This window comes from Pseudopipra pipra, chromosome 3, assembly GCF_036250125.1.
Source record: "Pseudopipra pipra isolate bDixPip1 chromosome 3, bDixPip1.hap1, whole genome shotgun sequence".
Lineage (NCBI taxonomy): Eukaryota > Metazoa > Chordata > Aves > Passeriformes > Pipridae > Pseudopipra > Pseudopipra pipra.
In genome coordinates this window covers 113006164-113023964 of record NC_087551.1, presented here as the reverse complement: position 1 = coordinate 113023964, position 17801 = coordinate 113006164, and the positions used below count along the sequence as shown (strand labels likewise).

Below are 17801 nucleotides of genomic sequence, written 5' to 3'. Positions count from 1 at the left end.
TCTTGCTCTAAACCAGCACTGTCAGTTTTCACAGGTCATCAGAAGGATCCTGAAATGGTCATGGAAACACTGTTTCAGTGAAACACAGGGCACTGATCTCCCTTGATCAACCTATCCCTTGCTGAGATGGCTGGCAGTGCCTGGAGTTAAACATGGATGTGGTACCTCGGAGAAGCAGCGCGGACTTTGATGATACAGATCTGCTCAACGTCCATATGTCCCTTAGATGCCTGCTGGATGCTTGTGCAAAGGTCAGGCATCTTTAGTCCTCTCCCAGAAGGTTTTTAATGGAGTGAGCTGCTAGCTTTTATCCTTCCTCATAATTTTATGAGGCAGAATCCCCCCTCCCCCAGGCAAGCAGCCAGCCTGCCACTAGCTATTCCCTTTAAAATTATGATGAAGCTTGAAATAAAACACAGCCACGGACTGAACCCACTAACCCTCAGTCCAAAGGTATTAAGGCTGCAGGTTGATAGAGACAATATCTAGTTCTTGGAAATGTTTTGCTTCCAGCACCCTGGATGATTAGGAAGAGAGGACTCGGCGAAAAAGATAATGATTCTGTATTTGCTGTGGAAATGACAAGTGCAATTAGAATTGCCAACTGAGTTGTGATCAAAATTCTGATTAATTACTTACTGCTATTTCACAGAGAAGAAATTAGTGCGTATCTAATTGGCGTTACTGAAATGTATTCTGTGCCTCGCTTGCATAAATTAAATGTAAAGAACAAATCTACTGTGTGTCTATGAGAGAGAGACAGACGGAGAGCAAAAGTGAGTGTCTGATGCTGGGCGAGATCCTCAGGTGATGTAAATCAGGACTGCTCCGGAGAAATCCTTGGATGGTAAGGCTCAGACCCGGGATGCTAAAAGAGGTACTTTGATTTGGTGTTTGTTGAGGGTCAGACTGGAGGATCAGGGCAGCCTTTCTTCCAGTCTTATCGAATCTCACTCTGTCAAAACCAGTCACAGCAGTATGAAATCCTATTTTCAGCTCGTGATGCCACGGCACCAACCCCCTCCCGTATCATCAGAGACTCGCTATCGTGTGATTTTTGTTTGCTTATTTATTTCAATTTCAGCTCTGCACATGCTCCAGGCACATATACAATAATGGCAATTACACATAGTACAAAGCACATCAATAATTTTAGTATGAAAGAGAAGGAAAAGGCAGAGCTGTGATTCCAGTGCTTTAATCGGCAGGACCACATTATGTCAATTGAGCGGGGACACGGAGGACTGATTAGATAAATTCTCCCTTGCAGTTCCAGCACCCAGCACTGAAGTGCCCACCATGTTCTGAAAATTAAATGCATGCATTAAAAATGTATCTGCATTTATTTTCCCTCCGGTGTCTTTCTGGTTTTTCTAACAAACAGAATCTTGTGGAAAAGAAAAGAAAAAAACATCCTCGGATGGGAGCTTTGGCAGTGCATTTGTTCTCTGATTTTTCTGTAAAGGAAGTCAACTTTGCACCTTGGTGGAGAGGGCTGTGAGTGTCAGTGGAGAACAGACGAGCCCCCTCCTTCTCCCTGCTCCCCCTCAATCAACTTTTATTCTCTAAGAGGCAGTGGGCAAAGATTGCAGAAGTGGGGAATCAAACAGGCTCCCTCATTTTGTTAATCTATGGAATTGTTATCTCAAAAGAATTTATTTTCCTATTCAGGATCTAACTCTGCTTGCATACTGTAGGTGTAGCTGCACTGAATTTAATGGGTCACTCCAATACCCCCCAAAACTGTGATGAAATCAAGGATCTCTATTAATTTTTCTAGCAGCATCTTTCCATTATCCTTTTCTTCCCTTACCTTTTGCCTAGTCTCACTACAGTGGCATGGAAGTATATGTTCTAACCATAAAATATTCTTTTTTTTTATTCCTTCTTCTGGAGTCCCATCTCTTAAACCAATATTTCACTTCTGTCCACTTGAGTCTGAAAGGACACAGCCATCACCACTCAACTGTAATATTCTTTCTCCTCCTCTCTTTGTTTCTCTGTTTCTCTTATCTCCATGATCTTCTCTTCTCTGTCTCCCTCTCCCCAGACAGCTTTATTAAATTCAGATCTCTCCTTCTGAGGCCTCTGTGTCTGAACTCCTGCTCCACGTGAGCCATGGAGAGCAAAAGAGATAAAAAAGTCAAGATTCCCTTATGTTCCTCCTCTCTTCAATGTCCTTGGCAGCAGAGGGATGCTTTTCACAGCATATCCTCCTGGTTGGGCATTCAGGTTACTGACTGTGGTGCTGCCAGAATTATTAACCCTTTTGGAAGCTCAGGGAAAAAGTATGGATCCATTTTTAACAACTGACAACATGTTCTTGACATAATGTACCAAACTGTTGGGCAGGATTTGGGTTGGAAAGTGAGATTTCTGTTGAAAGCTCTTCCCCAGGGAATTTATGCATAAACAAAATTCCTGCGGCTTTCGTGGAGAGTGGTTATAGCCCAGATGTCTTGATAAGGCAACAGAGGTTTGGAAGTGTGTAGGACCAGTTTTCTACCTTCTGGATTATTCTCAGCACTTAGTACTCAGCCCTTAGTGTTGTCTGACTCTGGAATGAGCCTTTCCATGCTAGTGGAATACAAACATGATCTACAAGGCTTCTGCCTGCTGTCCTTTATGAGCCAGATGAGATGTGGAAACTTAGCAAAGCCAGATGGGCTCTTTGTAGGCTCTCCAAACTGGCTTAGCTCTTCGTGGCATTCTGGGAGCTGAAAGATACTCTCTGATGTCCCAAACCAGCAGAAAGGCCTGTGGAGGTTCCTGCTGAGAGCTTTCCAGCTAAGCTTTTCAACTGGCATGCCCAGAAAATTAAATATGTTCTAATATCTTTGACGAAATAAACAAGCAAAAATCCTGTTTGTGCTTGTCTTATGTATGTGTCTGGCAATGGTGGTGTTATACCAAAAAAAACCCCAAACCAGACCAAGATTGTCCATACTAACAATTCTCTTCATTAAAGTTGGATAATGTAGAAAATTATTCATGAAGGGCATCTTTTAAATTTTAGCAGGATTCCTAAGCTAAGCAGCCCTGGAGAATCTGTATTGCTCTGCCTATCCTAATTTTGTTTCAGTGCTCTTTTTCTTTCTCTGGTGTTAAAGCACCAAAAAGTCAAAAAACCCAAATATCCTTAATGCACCTGTTTGTTTTCCTGTGCACAGCTAATGTTTTCCACCATCTCAGCTTTGATGAGATTTTGTAGAAAGTGAATATTTTTATGCTTAGCCCCATAATCAGGGCAATGATAAGCAACTACATAGTACCCCAACACCAAGAGTCTCCAAAATGTTATTGACTGTCATGTTTTAGGGCTTGAGCATAAGATAAGTGCCTTTGCTAACATTAATTTTCTTTTTTTCACAATAACCTGGAGGATTGCCCACGCAGGAATGCAGCTTTATAATTTTATTTTCAGACAGGTCAACACATCAGCTATTTTATATTGGCCTAAGCATCATGCTGTCATCAGCTAGACCACCTGAGGAAGTGGCGTGCTGGGAATGCATTTTAACCATCCAAACAGAGACATCCAAATCTTTGCAAGCTCAACCACCAGAAATTATAGGGAAAAGCAGAGAACAAATGGGCTTTGGTGTGAGTTCCTTCAAACTCCATGCAATAGGCTGTTACTTCTCTTTTCTGCTTCCCATTGCAGCCTGGGATGTTTTCAGACTAAACAAGTCCCTGTAACCTGAAACTCAGCCATCACTTATGGAAGTGCCCTGTGTAGCATGGCTAATAAATAAAAAGTTAAGAAAAATATGAGGACAACCTTTCCTCTATTAACAAAAGACTCTTCAGAGCTACTCTTTTGCTCTGGGCTTTTACAATAATAAGCTGAAAAAATACATTAGAGAGCAGACTCCTTTCTAGCCACTTCATATTTCATTTTGCCTCTCACTTGTCTATTTATTTTCACGTCTTTCCTGATTACTTCTCAATTGTAGAAAGACAACATTAGGCACAATGAGTTTTAAATATACTCCCTGGCCAAAATAACTCCAAGGCTGTCTGAAATTTCAAACAGCTCACTAGTAAGTCTGGAATAAAATGCAAAGGGAGAGATCCTTAGATCACTTAAAGCAGAACAATCTGGACTGGTGAGTGCTTTCAGTGCTCCACCAATGTAGTTATTTGTTTTCTCCATGGGCAGGGTACCACAAAAACAAGATTAGTGTGACTCTGCGTTCAGTCATGTTCACATGAAGATGAAGAATAGTATCTAGTAAGACACAAGAGATACTCCACCTCCAAACCTGCTCTTTCGCTGTTCGAGCTGCCCAGAAGACTTTGATGGGACAAGAAACTGTCCCTGGACTACCTAAAATAAGCACACCCGAGTACAACAACTATGAGAAAAACCAACCCTCAAAGATTCTTCAAACCAATCTTATGAAGTTATGGATGAAAGTGTCATTAGGATCACAGATCCTTTCCAAGTCATTTTCAACCCTGGCAGCTTCTCTGGATGTACTCTAACCTGGGAGTTTTGTCCTAGTATACATATAAAGCCTAAACTGTAGATACATTATGATTTTTAAAAAAAAAACAAAAAACTCTTCTGACCTTTTTTTCCCTAAGTTTCAATGTAGCCATGGTGTTTTAGGACTATGACTACACATTTTATTTTCTTGTCAGTGGTGTTTGAAACCAGTCTTCTTCTGTCCCCATCCTCATGTATTTTCCGAGATTAGAATTTATTATTTTTTTCTTAGGTTCTTGTGTTTGCTCATCTCTTTTGGGAAAAATTCTCCATTTCTGTGCTTTGTAAGGTATTTTCTTCTGTGTCCTCTTTTCTCAGGAGCAAACAGCTGTGGTCTGCAGGGTCAGTGCACCAGGCACACGTGGGAGTACCTGGATCCAGTGGCTTGGCCATCAGAGCTACAAAAGTGAAATACAGAGTTTGATTTTTTCAGGGTCTTCCTCAAAATTTTATTTGTAGCCTGTTTAACCTTGGTAGGGATAGGGGAAATTTCTTTCTTATTTTTCATTATGGCTTCATGTCCCATCTTTCTTTCTTTCTTTCCCGTTGTTCTTAACTGGAGGAGATGGTTACTTTAGAGGTATGTACAGAGCTATCATTTCCCACTTGTTTCAGAACAGGAACACTGACTGGCCTGGCTGTTCTGCAACCCTTGTTAGTGACATCAGTAGCATTTGGACTCATTTTACCTAACTTTAGTGGCACTTTGTGCTATGGTTTATTTGTAAGGTGGTATTTGGTCAAAGCTTGTGCTCAATGATCTTGGAGGTCTTTTCCAACCTTAATGATTCTGTGAATCTATGATTCTAAATACAGGCCTTGAATCCAAACTATCTGTCTAGGTTTCCCATATAACCAGTAAAGGCTGACACCTTCAGATGTGCTACAATCCATCCAAAGAAAAGCAGGAATGAATGACCCTCTAAAAGTCTCTCCTCTCTCTCCCTAATGATTATTGTCTAGATGAACAGCTCAGACTAGACAATTAGCTTAGACTAGATGCTTAACATTTAGGCAGCTAGAATTAATGTGATGAATCCCATTCTATGTGCTCAGATAATGACTGTAGCCTTTGTATCTCAAATTTTACCTCTTCAATATGTTTTTGTAGGTGTTCAGACTCTGCACTGTGCTTTCAGATTTATTTCGGCTTCCAAGGCTTAAAATACTTGCCTCCCATTACTTTTCATTGTCATAAATATGTCATGGCATAATATAGCTGTCTGTACCCATAATGAAATCCCTCTGCTTTCAGATTCAAGTCCATAGCCCATACAGGACTAATATTGCTGAAAATCACCCTCATAATGTCACAGGGACTCTTGTGCTTGGGAACCTCTCAGTCACAAGCTCTGGGACTGCACCTTCAGCCAAGGCAGGGAAGAAGGCAGGAAGGAAGGAAGAAAGAAAGAAAGAAAGATAAAGAAAAGGAAAGAGAGAAAGAGAGTAAGAGAGAAGGAAAGAAAGAGAAAGAAAGAAAGAGAAAGAAAGAAAGAGAGAAAGAGAGAAAGGAAGAAAGGAAGAAAGGAAGAAAGGAAGGAAGGAAGGAAGGAAGGAAGGAAGGAAGGAAGGAAGGAAGAAGAAGAAAGAAAGAAAGAAAGAAAGAAAGAAAGAAAGAAAGAAAGAAAGAAAGAAAGAAAGAAAGAAAGAAAGAAAGAAAGAAAGAAAGAAAGAAAGAAAGAAAGAAAGAAAGAAAGAAAGAAAGAAAGAAAGAAAGAAAAGACTCCAAAGTGACATCTGCAATTGCAATGCTCCCAAAAGAAATTAAAATAACCTGCTAAAAAAAATCTTCACTTTTGATAGATCCACCCTGTTCTAATCAGTTGGTTTCAAGCCCTTGCTACTTATACATATATATATATTTTACTAGAAAGATGTTTTTCTTCTTTGCAGCCTATACCTCCCTGGTAAAAATAATAATACATTCTTTTTGGTTCTCTCTGCATTGGACATGGGAAAATAACCTTCCTTCCTAATCACTTTTATAAAACTTCTATAAACTGATTTTACTCTTTAAGATACTAACTGAAATGTCTGTGGTCTTTCTGGGCTGAAAATAGGATATATGAATATATTTTTTTTAAATGGTATTGTTGGGAAAAAAAGTTTTTTTGATAATAATGTTTTACAGAGAAGTTACTTAGTAAAATTTAGCTATTTAGTCAAAATATTTGATTTGTTAATGAATAAAAAAGGGGAAAAATAGGACAAATAATTGGTTCTATTCTGTCCTCTCTTTCACTTATTTCTTATAAAAATCATTTTCATTTAAAAGCTTAATTCTAACCCATATATTTCCAAAATCTGCAGGTATTTGGCATTTTCCTTCTAGCCCACATCTAATGGAAAATCATTCAGTCTCTTGATGAGTCTGTTCCCAGGGCCAAAAAACTGTTCTCACTGGGAAATTATAATAATAATAATAATAATAATAATATTAATAGCAGTAAAGTGAAGTTCCCTCCAAATTTTATTTTAGGCCGTTCATTTTATCCCCTCACTTTATTTTTGCAGAAGAAAAGGATGATTTGTCTTTGCAGTTACTGCAGGCCAAGGAGGGAAAGAGAAGCTGAGAACCTCCCGATCCATAACAAAACCTGGCAGCGATGGTCTGAATAGAGTTCAAGTTTATTTGACTAATTCTTTCACCACTTGTCAGAGAACATACTTTTGTTCATGGTAACAAAACAAGCTCTTTCCTCCCCCTTTTCTCCAGCGAGTAGCACGAGCACTTGCGTGGAGCACACATTACCACTAACCCTTATGATGTTTGCTGTCAAACTCATTTATTTATGCAACTGCTGTGGAAAGGCCTGGGGCCCATAAGCAACCCTGAAAGATTTCAGAGCCCTGGTGTGGGGTCATGAAAGGGAAAGTGAGGGGGAGGGCGAAGCCTCCACTGGTTATGAGAAAGGAACTGACACAGGAAATGGTCACATATGGCACAGATTTATTGTGTCCGGGACTTCCCATTCAAAACTCATTATATCTGCAGCTCAGAGCAGTGCATGGCACGGCCACATTCATTTTTAGGTCTGGCATGTGACAAAATTGTTGTTCTGCTTTCAGGTGGTGGTGGCAGTTTTATCGTTCCTAGGCCGGAGAGATGGTGACTGGAATCATAAAAGCTCTGCCTTTCACTGCCCCCCACCTTTGTGTTGAGCCACAGATACCAGTTTGACTTCAGTCAGTGAGGTTGCTGGTTAGGAGGAGAGAAAAATCCTTCTGGGCTTTAAATACACCAAAAGGAAACCAGGATTATCTTAAAGGGAAAGAAAATGAGAAAAGCTTTGGTAGTGACATGAGAAATAAGATGATGCTTGCAGAACAGCTTGTTTTGTCAAAGGTGAAATAATTCAGTCCAAAAGATGTTTTTCTTTATATTTTTCTCTTTTAATCATCTTTCCTGGGAGACAGGATCCCTCTCACACCCAGCAGTTGGCTCTTTGGGTGATGGGTAGTGACTACAAGAGGTTTGTGGCAATAGTTTGTTTGTCTTGCCTGCTTCGTGAGAGCATCTAACAAGGGCCCTGGGTCCTATTTTGCTAACTGCTGTATAAAATGCCATTATTTCCACCTCTTAGCTGTGTATTGATGGCCCTCAGGAAAGCTATGAAGACCCAGATTATCCCTCCCATATGAAGGTTCACTCTGTCCCATTCCAGGCCACACTTCTGAGTGCTGTACAGTAGGGTTTAAGGTTATGACTCCTGCATTGTCCTTCACTCAGGGTTGCAATTTAAAGGTGTTTAATTTGTGGCACTTTTAGGGTCGAGATTAATTATACTGTTTAATACTTTCAGTCTCCATGCATGATATGTCAGGTAACACTTCTTTTGTTACCATATTGGATTTCTTCCTGAAATAAGCATTATGGGAACCTTTGTGTTGTCAGGATGTCTAAAATGACTGAAGCTCCTTAATCATTAATGATAATGCAGACAAAAATCCTCCCTAAGTGTGTCTTTCTGATTAAGTTTAATAAAATGATGAACAAGCTGCTCTGGGCCAGTGCCGACGTCAACAGGAATGAGACTCTTCTGAGTCAAGCAGCACAAGGATAGGGACACTGAAGATTCCCAGTCACTCCTGCTGCATCTACAGAACAGCTCCAAGACCAGTTTGTTCCCAGGCAAACCAGCAGTATCCAAGATAACTCCTGGGCACTTTCCAGAAATTGCACAAGTCAGGGACCAGTTCAAAAGGGCAGTTTGGAGGTGGCCACTGCCTTTTGGAGGGTCAGTGACTTTAATACCATGGGGGTGCCACGGCAGCTGGCCAGGGACAAGGATCTGGGCTTGGCACTGGTTATTTTATAAGTTTTGATGGATAAAATGCTCTATAATCTAAGTTCCAGATGAGTCTTCTGTACACAGGCAGCCAAGGTATTACCAGGTGTGGAACCTTGTTGCACCTTGTTCCTGTTCAAATGCAGCAGAGCATTTGAGAAGATCTGGGGCATTCTAAGGAACATCTCTTAATAAAACCTGGTCTTGTCAACCTCGCCAAAGGGCACCTCCAGATTTATTGGCCCACCTTCTTTGAGAGGACTCAAGATATATTCTCCTGGCTAGACTATTCTCTTCCCCAACTTTTTGCAGTTTCTTGAGACAGGTTTGACATTTTCTGTCAACTACAAAGACCAAAAATGATCTCTCTGACTCAAGAGATTCCTGATCTGTAAAGCTCTGAAAGCTTGAGCAGCATTTTGGGGGAACATTGTTATACACATGCTTTGTTCCCATGCTCTTTTTGATCCCTGTTGGAGAGCATCCTGGCCTCAGAGAGTTTCTGGTCTCTCTTCTTAAGACTTTACTTGTCACTCGTACTTTAAGGTCAGGAATGACTTATTAGTATAGTCACTGGGAATTGGAAAATTGCAATTTTTTTGTTCATGACTTGGAGAGATATATTGTCACCTGTAACACTATGTACCTTACTTCTTAGGCATGGGGGAGCTCTGAAGGGTTGGTGCAAACATAAAAAATATAACTGTATGAAAGAGGCAAATAACAATTGATTTTACAATGAATAAATAGTTGTAGTACGTGTGGCCATATCAAAGCATGAAAACAATGATTGCAAGAAAAATATTTCATGTACTACATCTGCTTTTCTTTGGATTTGTGTGTGAAAGGGAAGGGTGAATGCAGATCCTGGGATGTGTAATAAGAGAGAGTTTTACTACAGACCTTCCTTCAATGGAAGCACTAAGAACTGTCTTTTCTCTACTTGGGCACCTACTTTTACAAACCTTGCAGGAACATATTATCTTTGAGTCCACAAAAGTGACTGAAATTGGCCAGGGGGCTCAAAGTTTTTTTAATAGAGGAACGATAAACAGGAGAGCATAAAACCTCACAGAGTGTGATAAGACTCATTTCCTTCCAAAATACTTTTCTTTAAAAGAAAGAATTAACAGCCTAAAGCAAACACTCTATTTTTATTTACATGGTCCCTGCTATGAGCACTGTTGTGTGTGTATGTTGTCGTGATTTAACCCCAACATACGGCATCTCAACTCGTTCACTCTCTCCTGGTGGGATGGGGAGAGAATTGGAAGGGTAACAGGGAGAAAACTTGTGGGTTGAGGTAAAGACAGAGTCTTTATGGATAAAGTCAAAGTCATATAAACTAGCAAAGCAAAATAAGGAATTCTTTCACCCCTTCCCAAGGTCAGGCAGCTGCTCAGCCATCCCCAGCAAAGCAGGGCTCCATCACATGTAACCAGGACTTGGGAAGACAAACTCCATCACTGTGAATGTGTTTCCCTTTCTTCATCTTCCCCCAGCTTTATATGCCGAGCATGAAGTGATATTGTCTGGGATATCCCCATTGTCCCCTGGGATCAGTTGTCCCTGCTGTGTCCCCTCCCAGCTTCTTGTGCACCCCCAGCCCACTCACCGGTGGGGTGTGATGAGGAGCAGAAAAACTCTCGTTTCTGTGTGAGCACTGATCAGCAGTAATGAAAACATCTCTGTGTTATTAACACTGTTTTCAGCACAAATCCAAAACACAGCCCCACAACAGTAATTATGAAGAAAATTAACTCTCCCTGAGCCAAAACCAGCACATATGTACCCAAATACACAAGAAGCACTGAGCCACCGTGCCTCCCTATGCATGTGTTCCCAACATACATCTTGTGAGAAACCAGCCACAAGTGTTACTTGACATTGCATATCTATGTGTTTATCCCCCGTGGAATGCTGACAAATTCAATGGAGGGATATCCCTAATTTACAGTTGGTGGGATTTCTAAAAACAATGGGAGATGCCTTATCTCGGCATCCACCGAAGTTGAGAGGTTTGTTTTCACTTACTACATAAAGATTTACAAAATCAGTGTCGGCAGAGCCATCGCTTACAAAGCATGAGTGTGTAGGCATGATGACCTTGTGACAGGGATTACACAGGAAAATCAAAGCCAAAATTATTTACAGGGAACATCTGAAGTCAAGAAACACTGAAAACTTTTCCTATAACTAAAAATCACAACTGACCTCAGAATAATTTACCTTTTCTAGATTTCTGAGGTGCTATTGCTGGACCTATTTTTTTTTTTTTTTATTTCCCATTTGAATGTCAGCAGGTCAAAAGGAACAGTTAATGCTGATGAATATTTCCCTCTCAGCAAAGATATGTGCTGGCCAGCCCAAGGCCAAGGAATTGCAATTTCTAAACAGTGTCCCATTTATCTCTCCCCTCCCCCTTCCTCCCCTGCTCGCTTTTATATTTTTTGTAGCTATAATTGTAGTTAAATTAGAAATAACTGACGAACAAATTCAGTCAGAAGGAAAGAAAATTGCGAGAGATTTATTTTATTTTGATAAAAACCTGACACCCCCTTTTGTTTTTGTCAAAAAAAGACTATTTTTCCTTGTACCATGAATTGTGAAATCTATCACAAAATGGGTAAAAATTATTGAAGCAAATGGTGGTGCTAACCTGAAGGGGGAAATCATTAATGTTGATGTATTTCATTCAATTTTAAATGTAGAATTTATTTTATTTTATTTATTTGGCGTTAGGGAAGTAGGGAAAAGGCAGGAGACTTGCAAAGGACTCTATGTGCCTTTAAGTCAAAACATCTATTTTAAAAAATGCTCTTCCCTCCTTCCACCCTTCTCCATTTTTCTAAATAAAGAATATGAGATGGTGATGGTGGTGGTGGGTTTTTTTCCTGAGCAAAGAGGACCCCTCGGCACATTTTTCTTTTCAAATGTGAAATGAGGTGGAAAATCCTCATTTCACGACAGGAAGGACAAATATTGACACAAAGTTAATATTTGTCAGGAGCCCTAGAAGCAACCTGAGTGCTAAAGTCTCATCTAGATATAGATGTTGGTGTGTCTATGTGTGTGTGGAGATGGATATAAATAAATAATAAATTTGGCTCGGTGATGGGGGGAACCTGCAGAAAGCAAAGTCTGAGAAATTAGCTGCAGAGGGTGAATACACACATTTTTCAAGTATAATTTCTCTCTCCTTCTTGCGTGGAGCAGGACACACAGATGGAACACGTGCCCATGTGTGCACTCAAAACACTTATGCCCTCGTCCTCTGCCTGGGTACATGAAGATTCCAGTGCAATGTTCAACCTCATCCATGCACACATTGCTACAGATATGAACATCTTCTCCATCTTTCCTGCCCATTTGTGCTTGATTACTTTTCCCCCATTTTGTCCCCCCTTTCACACACACGTGTGTGTGCAAACCCAGGTACAAATAGAACCTGTTTAATCTGATTTCCCCCATTGCAGGGGGGATGCTTCTGGAATTTATCACTGTTATTGTTCATTGCCAATGTAAATAGCACATGTCAGCTCAATATTCAGTGGTCACTCAGTATTTATTAAGTCCTGTCCACTCTGGCCTTTTTTAGAGGAGAGCCCCAGGGCAGATTAGCTGCTGGCCCTGACACGCCTCGTCACTTATCTACTCCCATTGATTATGAGAGTCAGCTGTGGCCAGGACTCACTTTTTTCCTTCTCCTCTCAGACCCCTCTTACAAGCACCCCTGCTTGGATTTTCATGAGGAAATAATCAGATTAGGGCTTCAGTGGCGAGTTCATATGGAGTTCTCTTTCTCCAATGTGCTACTAACTGAATAAACGTGTTTTGTGGTAAATTGTAAATGACATTATGATTACTAAGGCCAGCATGGGTTTCATTTAAAAGTGATCGAAATTGCAGGCTGCAGAAATTGTGACTGGCAGATAAGGCCATTTGGAAGGGGACAAGCAACGAGGCGTGTGCGTGCATGGGCGTGAGTGTGTGTGTGCAGGAAAACGAGCCAACCCGCTCTACAAGCCGGGCAGGGCAAAGGGAAGTCCGGGGAAGTCACAAAATACCAGCAAATCCTATTTGTAGACATGAAAGGGGGGAGATGGGGTGTTTCCAGGAGAGCAGAGGATGGGATCTGCCAGGCTCTGTGGGCTGGCTGCCAGCACATCCTCCCAGTGCTCCAGGACAAAGCCGAATGTCTTTGAGCTCAGCATTTCCACTTCTACTTCTGAACGGAGTTGCTTCTCTCTCTCCCTCTGCCCCCAGCAAACACCGATAGCAAAATACTTGCACTGATAAAGCAAAAGAACTCAAACAAACGAACACAGGGAAAGGAAAGAAAAGGAAGCAAAATCCGAAGCCGGTGTCTAAAAATAGGGGCTTTTGCAGAGATCCTCTCTCATGGAACATCCTCCCTGAACAGAGATCAACATTTATGTAATTTTATTGCTCCCCTCGGTGATGTGCAGAGTGACAGCTTGTTCTGGGAAATGCTGCCAGACCGTGGTCTGCACATGAGGATTCCCCTTGAAATAGATAATAGGTGCCTGCAAGATCCAGGCATTGAGATATAACTGAAGGCAGAGCCCAGAATAATTTAATAGAATCATAGAATGGTTTGGATTGGAAGGGTCCCTAAAAATCATCTGTTTTCACCCTCCCTGCCAGGTTGCTCTGAGCTCCGTCCAACTTTTCTCATAGTTCATTTCTTTTCCAGGAGTCTGCTGTTTTTCTCTAGCAGAAAGTTTCACATAATGTGTCCTTGATAAGGGGAAAGTCCTTTTATTCATCCAAAAGTTTGTGACTCTCAAGGATGTTTCTGTCCCTTGTGTTTGATCTGATTTGGATACGTCTCTGAAGGTGCTGGATGAGGAGCACAGAGTTAGTTGAGACATTGGCCACACTTTGCCCAACATGTTTGTGCTCTCAGCTAAGGAAGGGGCAGGCTAGGTGAGGGAGGACAATTCTAGCTGGCTACAGCAGCAAATTCCTCCTTTGATTTTATTTTGAAGAGAGGAAGGAAAAACAGAAACACACTTCTTTTCCTAAGAAGCTCCAGGCAGAAATGTTTATGTTTTTGGTGCCCGGATCTGAACTCTTACTTTTATTCTCTCTTTATAATCAGTGATGATCTCATTGTTACAACCTGAGGCACAATTTCTCTCATCTTAAAGCAGAGACCTATATTTGGTCAGATGGAGTACACTGTAGACTTATAGCACTTTTCAGTACCTAGAGAGGCTGCAAGAGAGCTGGAGAAGGACTTCAGTCAAGGGTATGGAGTGACAGGACAAGGAGGAATGGCTTTCCACGGACAGAGGGAAGGGTTACTTGGGATATTGGGAAGAAATTCTTCCCTGTGAGGGTAGTGAGGCCCTGGCACAGGTTGCCCAGAGAAGTTGTGGCTGCCCCATCCCTGGAAGTGTCCAAGGCCAGGTTGGGTGGGGCTTGGAGCAACCTGGTCTAGTGGAAAGTGTCCCTGGCAGAGGGGTTGGAACAAGATGAGCTTTAAGGGCCCTTCAACCCAAACCATTCTGTGATTCTATCTTTCTAACTCAGAAGACTGTGTGGGTTATGTCTCTTCTGTACAGAGCCTTCCATAAAAGGATCCTCTTGACTTGTCTCCACAGACACTTGGAGGGGGATTTAGTGGCAAATTCTGACATATGTGTAAGGATTTTAACTTCTTTTATATTCAGTGAAAGAATAAAGTGTTATCTAAAGGGGCTTTTGTGGTCCCATCGACCGTGTGTTACATCTACAGATGTTGCAGCTACCAAAAGAGGTCCAGGTGACACCATTCACTTGTGTTCAAGTGACAGGTTCTACCTCTGGTCAATAAAAAAAAAGTTATAGGATAGTAAAATGTAATCCAGATGACTAAAGAGAAGTATTTTAGGGTGAACTTCATGTTTTTAAACTGCTTTGTCAGTACTGGTGGCTGGGGAGTTGGGCATGCTTCAGTTACCACAAGTGTGTGTTTAGTGTATTTTCTGCTGTTCTGGGGTGTCCCACCAGCCCTGCAGCTGCCATCCTTGCAGGGCAGAAATCTTCTGTGGACCCTGTGTCTCATGTCTCAGGTCTCTCAGGGCATCCCATGCAAATGTAGATGCCTGCCTGTGGGCAAATGGTTTAAACTTCAGATCTCCACTGACTGCAGTGGGAGTTTAGACACTTGGAGCACACATAAGAATCTTCATTATTTGTAGGTATCTCAATCTAGTGCTTTCTTCTGTCTCTAAAACTTGATGAGGTCATCACTGGAGGAGATTAATAGTGTTCTGGTCCTTTCTCGGGTTTTGTTTTGTTTTAGCTTTTGTTTCTTTATTTGTTTTGTTTGATCTGGTTTTTTGTTGGGGTTTGGTTTGGGTTTTTTTATTTTGGTGGGTTTTTTTGTTGTTTTTGTTTATTTGTTTGTTTGTTTGTTTGTTTAATGCAATCCCTGTGAGTGGGATGAGATGGTTTCATGGAGAGTTAAATTATCTTCCCAAAGAACTGCAGTTAAACCCTGATTTGCTGTCCTGTACAGGCTTAGAACGAGGAGAATGTATAAGACACAAGGACATAGGGGTGTAGTGCTGGATCAGATCCAAGAACAGTCTAGCTGCCTGCTTTTTCAGTGGTGGCCAAAATTTGATATCTAAAGAATGAGGTAAGTATATGTGATGCTTTTCTGTCTGTTAGGAGTCTTCAACAACTTTCAACTCAAAACAGCAGATCTGGTTTCTACCTATTTAATATCCCTTAGTGTCCAGGATTCTCTTAAAGTTATGTAACATTTTAGCACTGACAAAAGTCATTTTGAGGTCTGAATGGGAAAATAAGCAGCTATAAAACAAAAGATTGAGGTGATGTCCAAAACAATTTCTTTCCCCTAATTTCCCTTTATTCTCTTCCAGGAATTTACAGAGATGACAGTAAGTGCATCTTCAAGCCCTCAGTACAAGGCTACTTCTGCAAACAGACAGATCATGCACTTGTCATCCTAGAAAACCTGGACTCCAGTGTGGACAGCCAGAGACTGTTCCCAGTGGTAACAGTGACTGGCAGCTTTATGGACACCTTCAGTGACATGGCTTCACACACTTGGTGTTACCCCGCAGAGCATCGTTCTACTCTATTTTCTGTGCTGCCATCCCCTGAGCTCACCACGGTTTGCTTCCCAGACCTCCCACCTCTGGCTTTCAGACTCTTCCTCCTCAGTGGCCAAAACACAACCAGGCTGCCCATGGCCATATTCTATAGTGAACCACTCAGCCTTCGTGTTTTCATTCAAGGCAGATATGTCTCTCCAAAACCATCTTCTTTTTCACTGAATGAAGGGGCAGGAGCCAATTACTTCAGCTTTGAGGACAATCTTCTCTACGTTCTCCTCCATGAGACTGAACCAGTAGAAATAGTTGCTGGCCTTTCCCTTTTTGTGGCTTTCACTGTAACTGAGGCTGTCGGGGAAGAAGATGAGGCAACTATAATACATCGATTGGCTGATTTCTTGAAGGTTGGCCATGACCAAGTCAGAGTAGTCCATCACGTGCTGGGAGGTGAAAGCATGTTGAAGGTAATCTCAGCCAATGCCAGCAAAAAGAAGTATCACTGCCCTAACATGGCCTTTTGCACAGCCTTGCATAGCAGATACAGCTCACAGGGAGTGGGGAGGCAAGCAGTGAGCACCCGAGCTCTGCAGCCACCTGATACAACTGGTCCATCAAGGGTGCTGATCATTGAACTTGGTGATCCACCGGGTCATCCAAGAAGTGAGTTGACAAGTGACAGATTAAAGAGTTTGGCCGGAACAATTATCAACACTCATCAAACTGGAGACCTTCAGAGAGGCCTTGGCTTGCCAGTTGAGACCTTAATGGTGACTCAAGCTGGCTTGCTGTCCCCAGCAGAAGGTAACAGGAGGTAAGTGTCAGATACATCATCATCACATACTGATTTAAGTGTAATGAGGCAATTTATCCACTTGATCTGCTCATTAAACAAGTCCCCTGTTGGCTGAAATATGACTACCCATGTTGAAGCACATGAAGTTTCCATGACCTTCCCAGAGAAGCTGTGGTTGCCCCATCCCTGGAAGTGTCCAAGGCCAGGTGGGACACGGCTTGAAGCAACTTGGTCTAGGGAAGGGTGTCCCTGCCCATGGCAGGAGGTTTGAAATGAGATGATCTTTAAGATCCCTTCCAACCGAAACCATTGAATTATTCTCTGATTCTCTGAAGACAGAGCTATGCCCAAGTACTAGCTGGACTCCTGTGTGTGAACTACCATGTTACTCTTTTGGTGCTCATGAATCTCTGTAGTGCAGAGACATCCATGAGGCTTTTAACCAGGAACAGAATTCCTGTGAGTCTGCCTTGAAGCTGTAAAGTATCTGGTAAAGTGAATTTTTTGAGAGAAATTCAGACTATTATAGCTTTTAAATTCTAAACAATTAAATCTATAAATATTTACAAATTGATGTTGCATCAGAGATGTGTTATTAAAGATAAGTTGTTGCCTCATCTAATTTGTAGGTCTAAACCTTTATCCCTGTACTTTTAAAATTTAAGGCCAGAAAAGTCTTTTTACTCTCATATTTCAATCTCCTGCATGATACAGGCCACTGCTATTCACTTTGATACTGGAGTGTTGAACCTTCTTTTTGGCTAAAATTACAGAAAACCATCTGGTCTAGAAGCTACAAGAGCTGGACACATCCAATACTAGCTGAACATGTGCCTAGATGTTGGATGCTATCCTTGTTCTTGCTGTCATAAGTACTCACCCACTTTCTCTTGGGAGCCTTTCTTTCTCCAGCTTCCCATGAGAGCTTCTTGTTCTTTCCTTCACTTTTACATCAATGAGTTTCTGGGCATTGACTCTTCCTCCTCCTCCTCCTCCAGATACCTCGAGAATAATCAAATCACTGACTGCTTTGAAAAAAATTGAAAGGTTTGAGTTCTCGTGTTTCCTTCTCCGTCTCTGTTTTCTGAATCCTTTTGGAAATGTGCATAAATGAAAGTCCACAGTTTTCCTTC

At 41.5% G+C, this 17801-nt stretch overlaps 1 protein-coding gene across 3 annotated transcripts in view; it reads left to right on the top strand.

Moving 5' to 3' along the window:
• The window catches only part of PKHD1 (PKHD1 ciliary IPT domain containing fibrocystin/polyductin), a 267993-nt gene that overhangs the window by 220278 nt on the left and 29914 nt on the right, over positions 1-17801 (top strand). For all 3 annotated transcript variants that reach the window (XM_064650787.1, XM_064650789.1, XM_064650788.1), the window contains one exon: positions 15681-16686. In XM_064650787.1, coding sequence (XP_064506857.1) covers positions 15681-16686 — 1006 coding nt within the window. The remainder of the gene's footprint in view (positions 1-15680; positions 16687-17801) is intronic.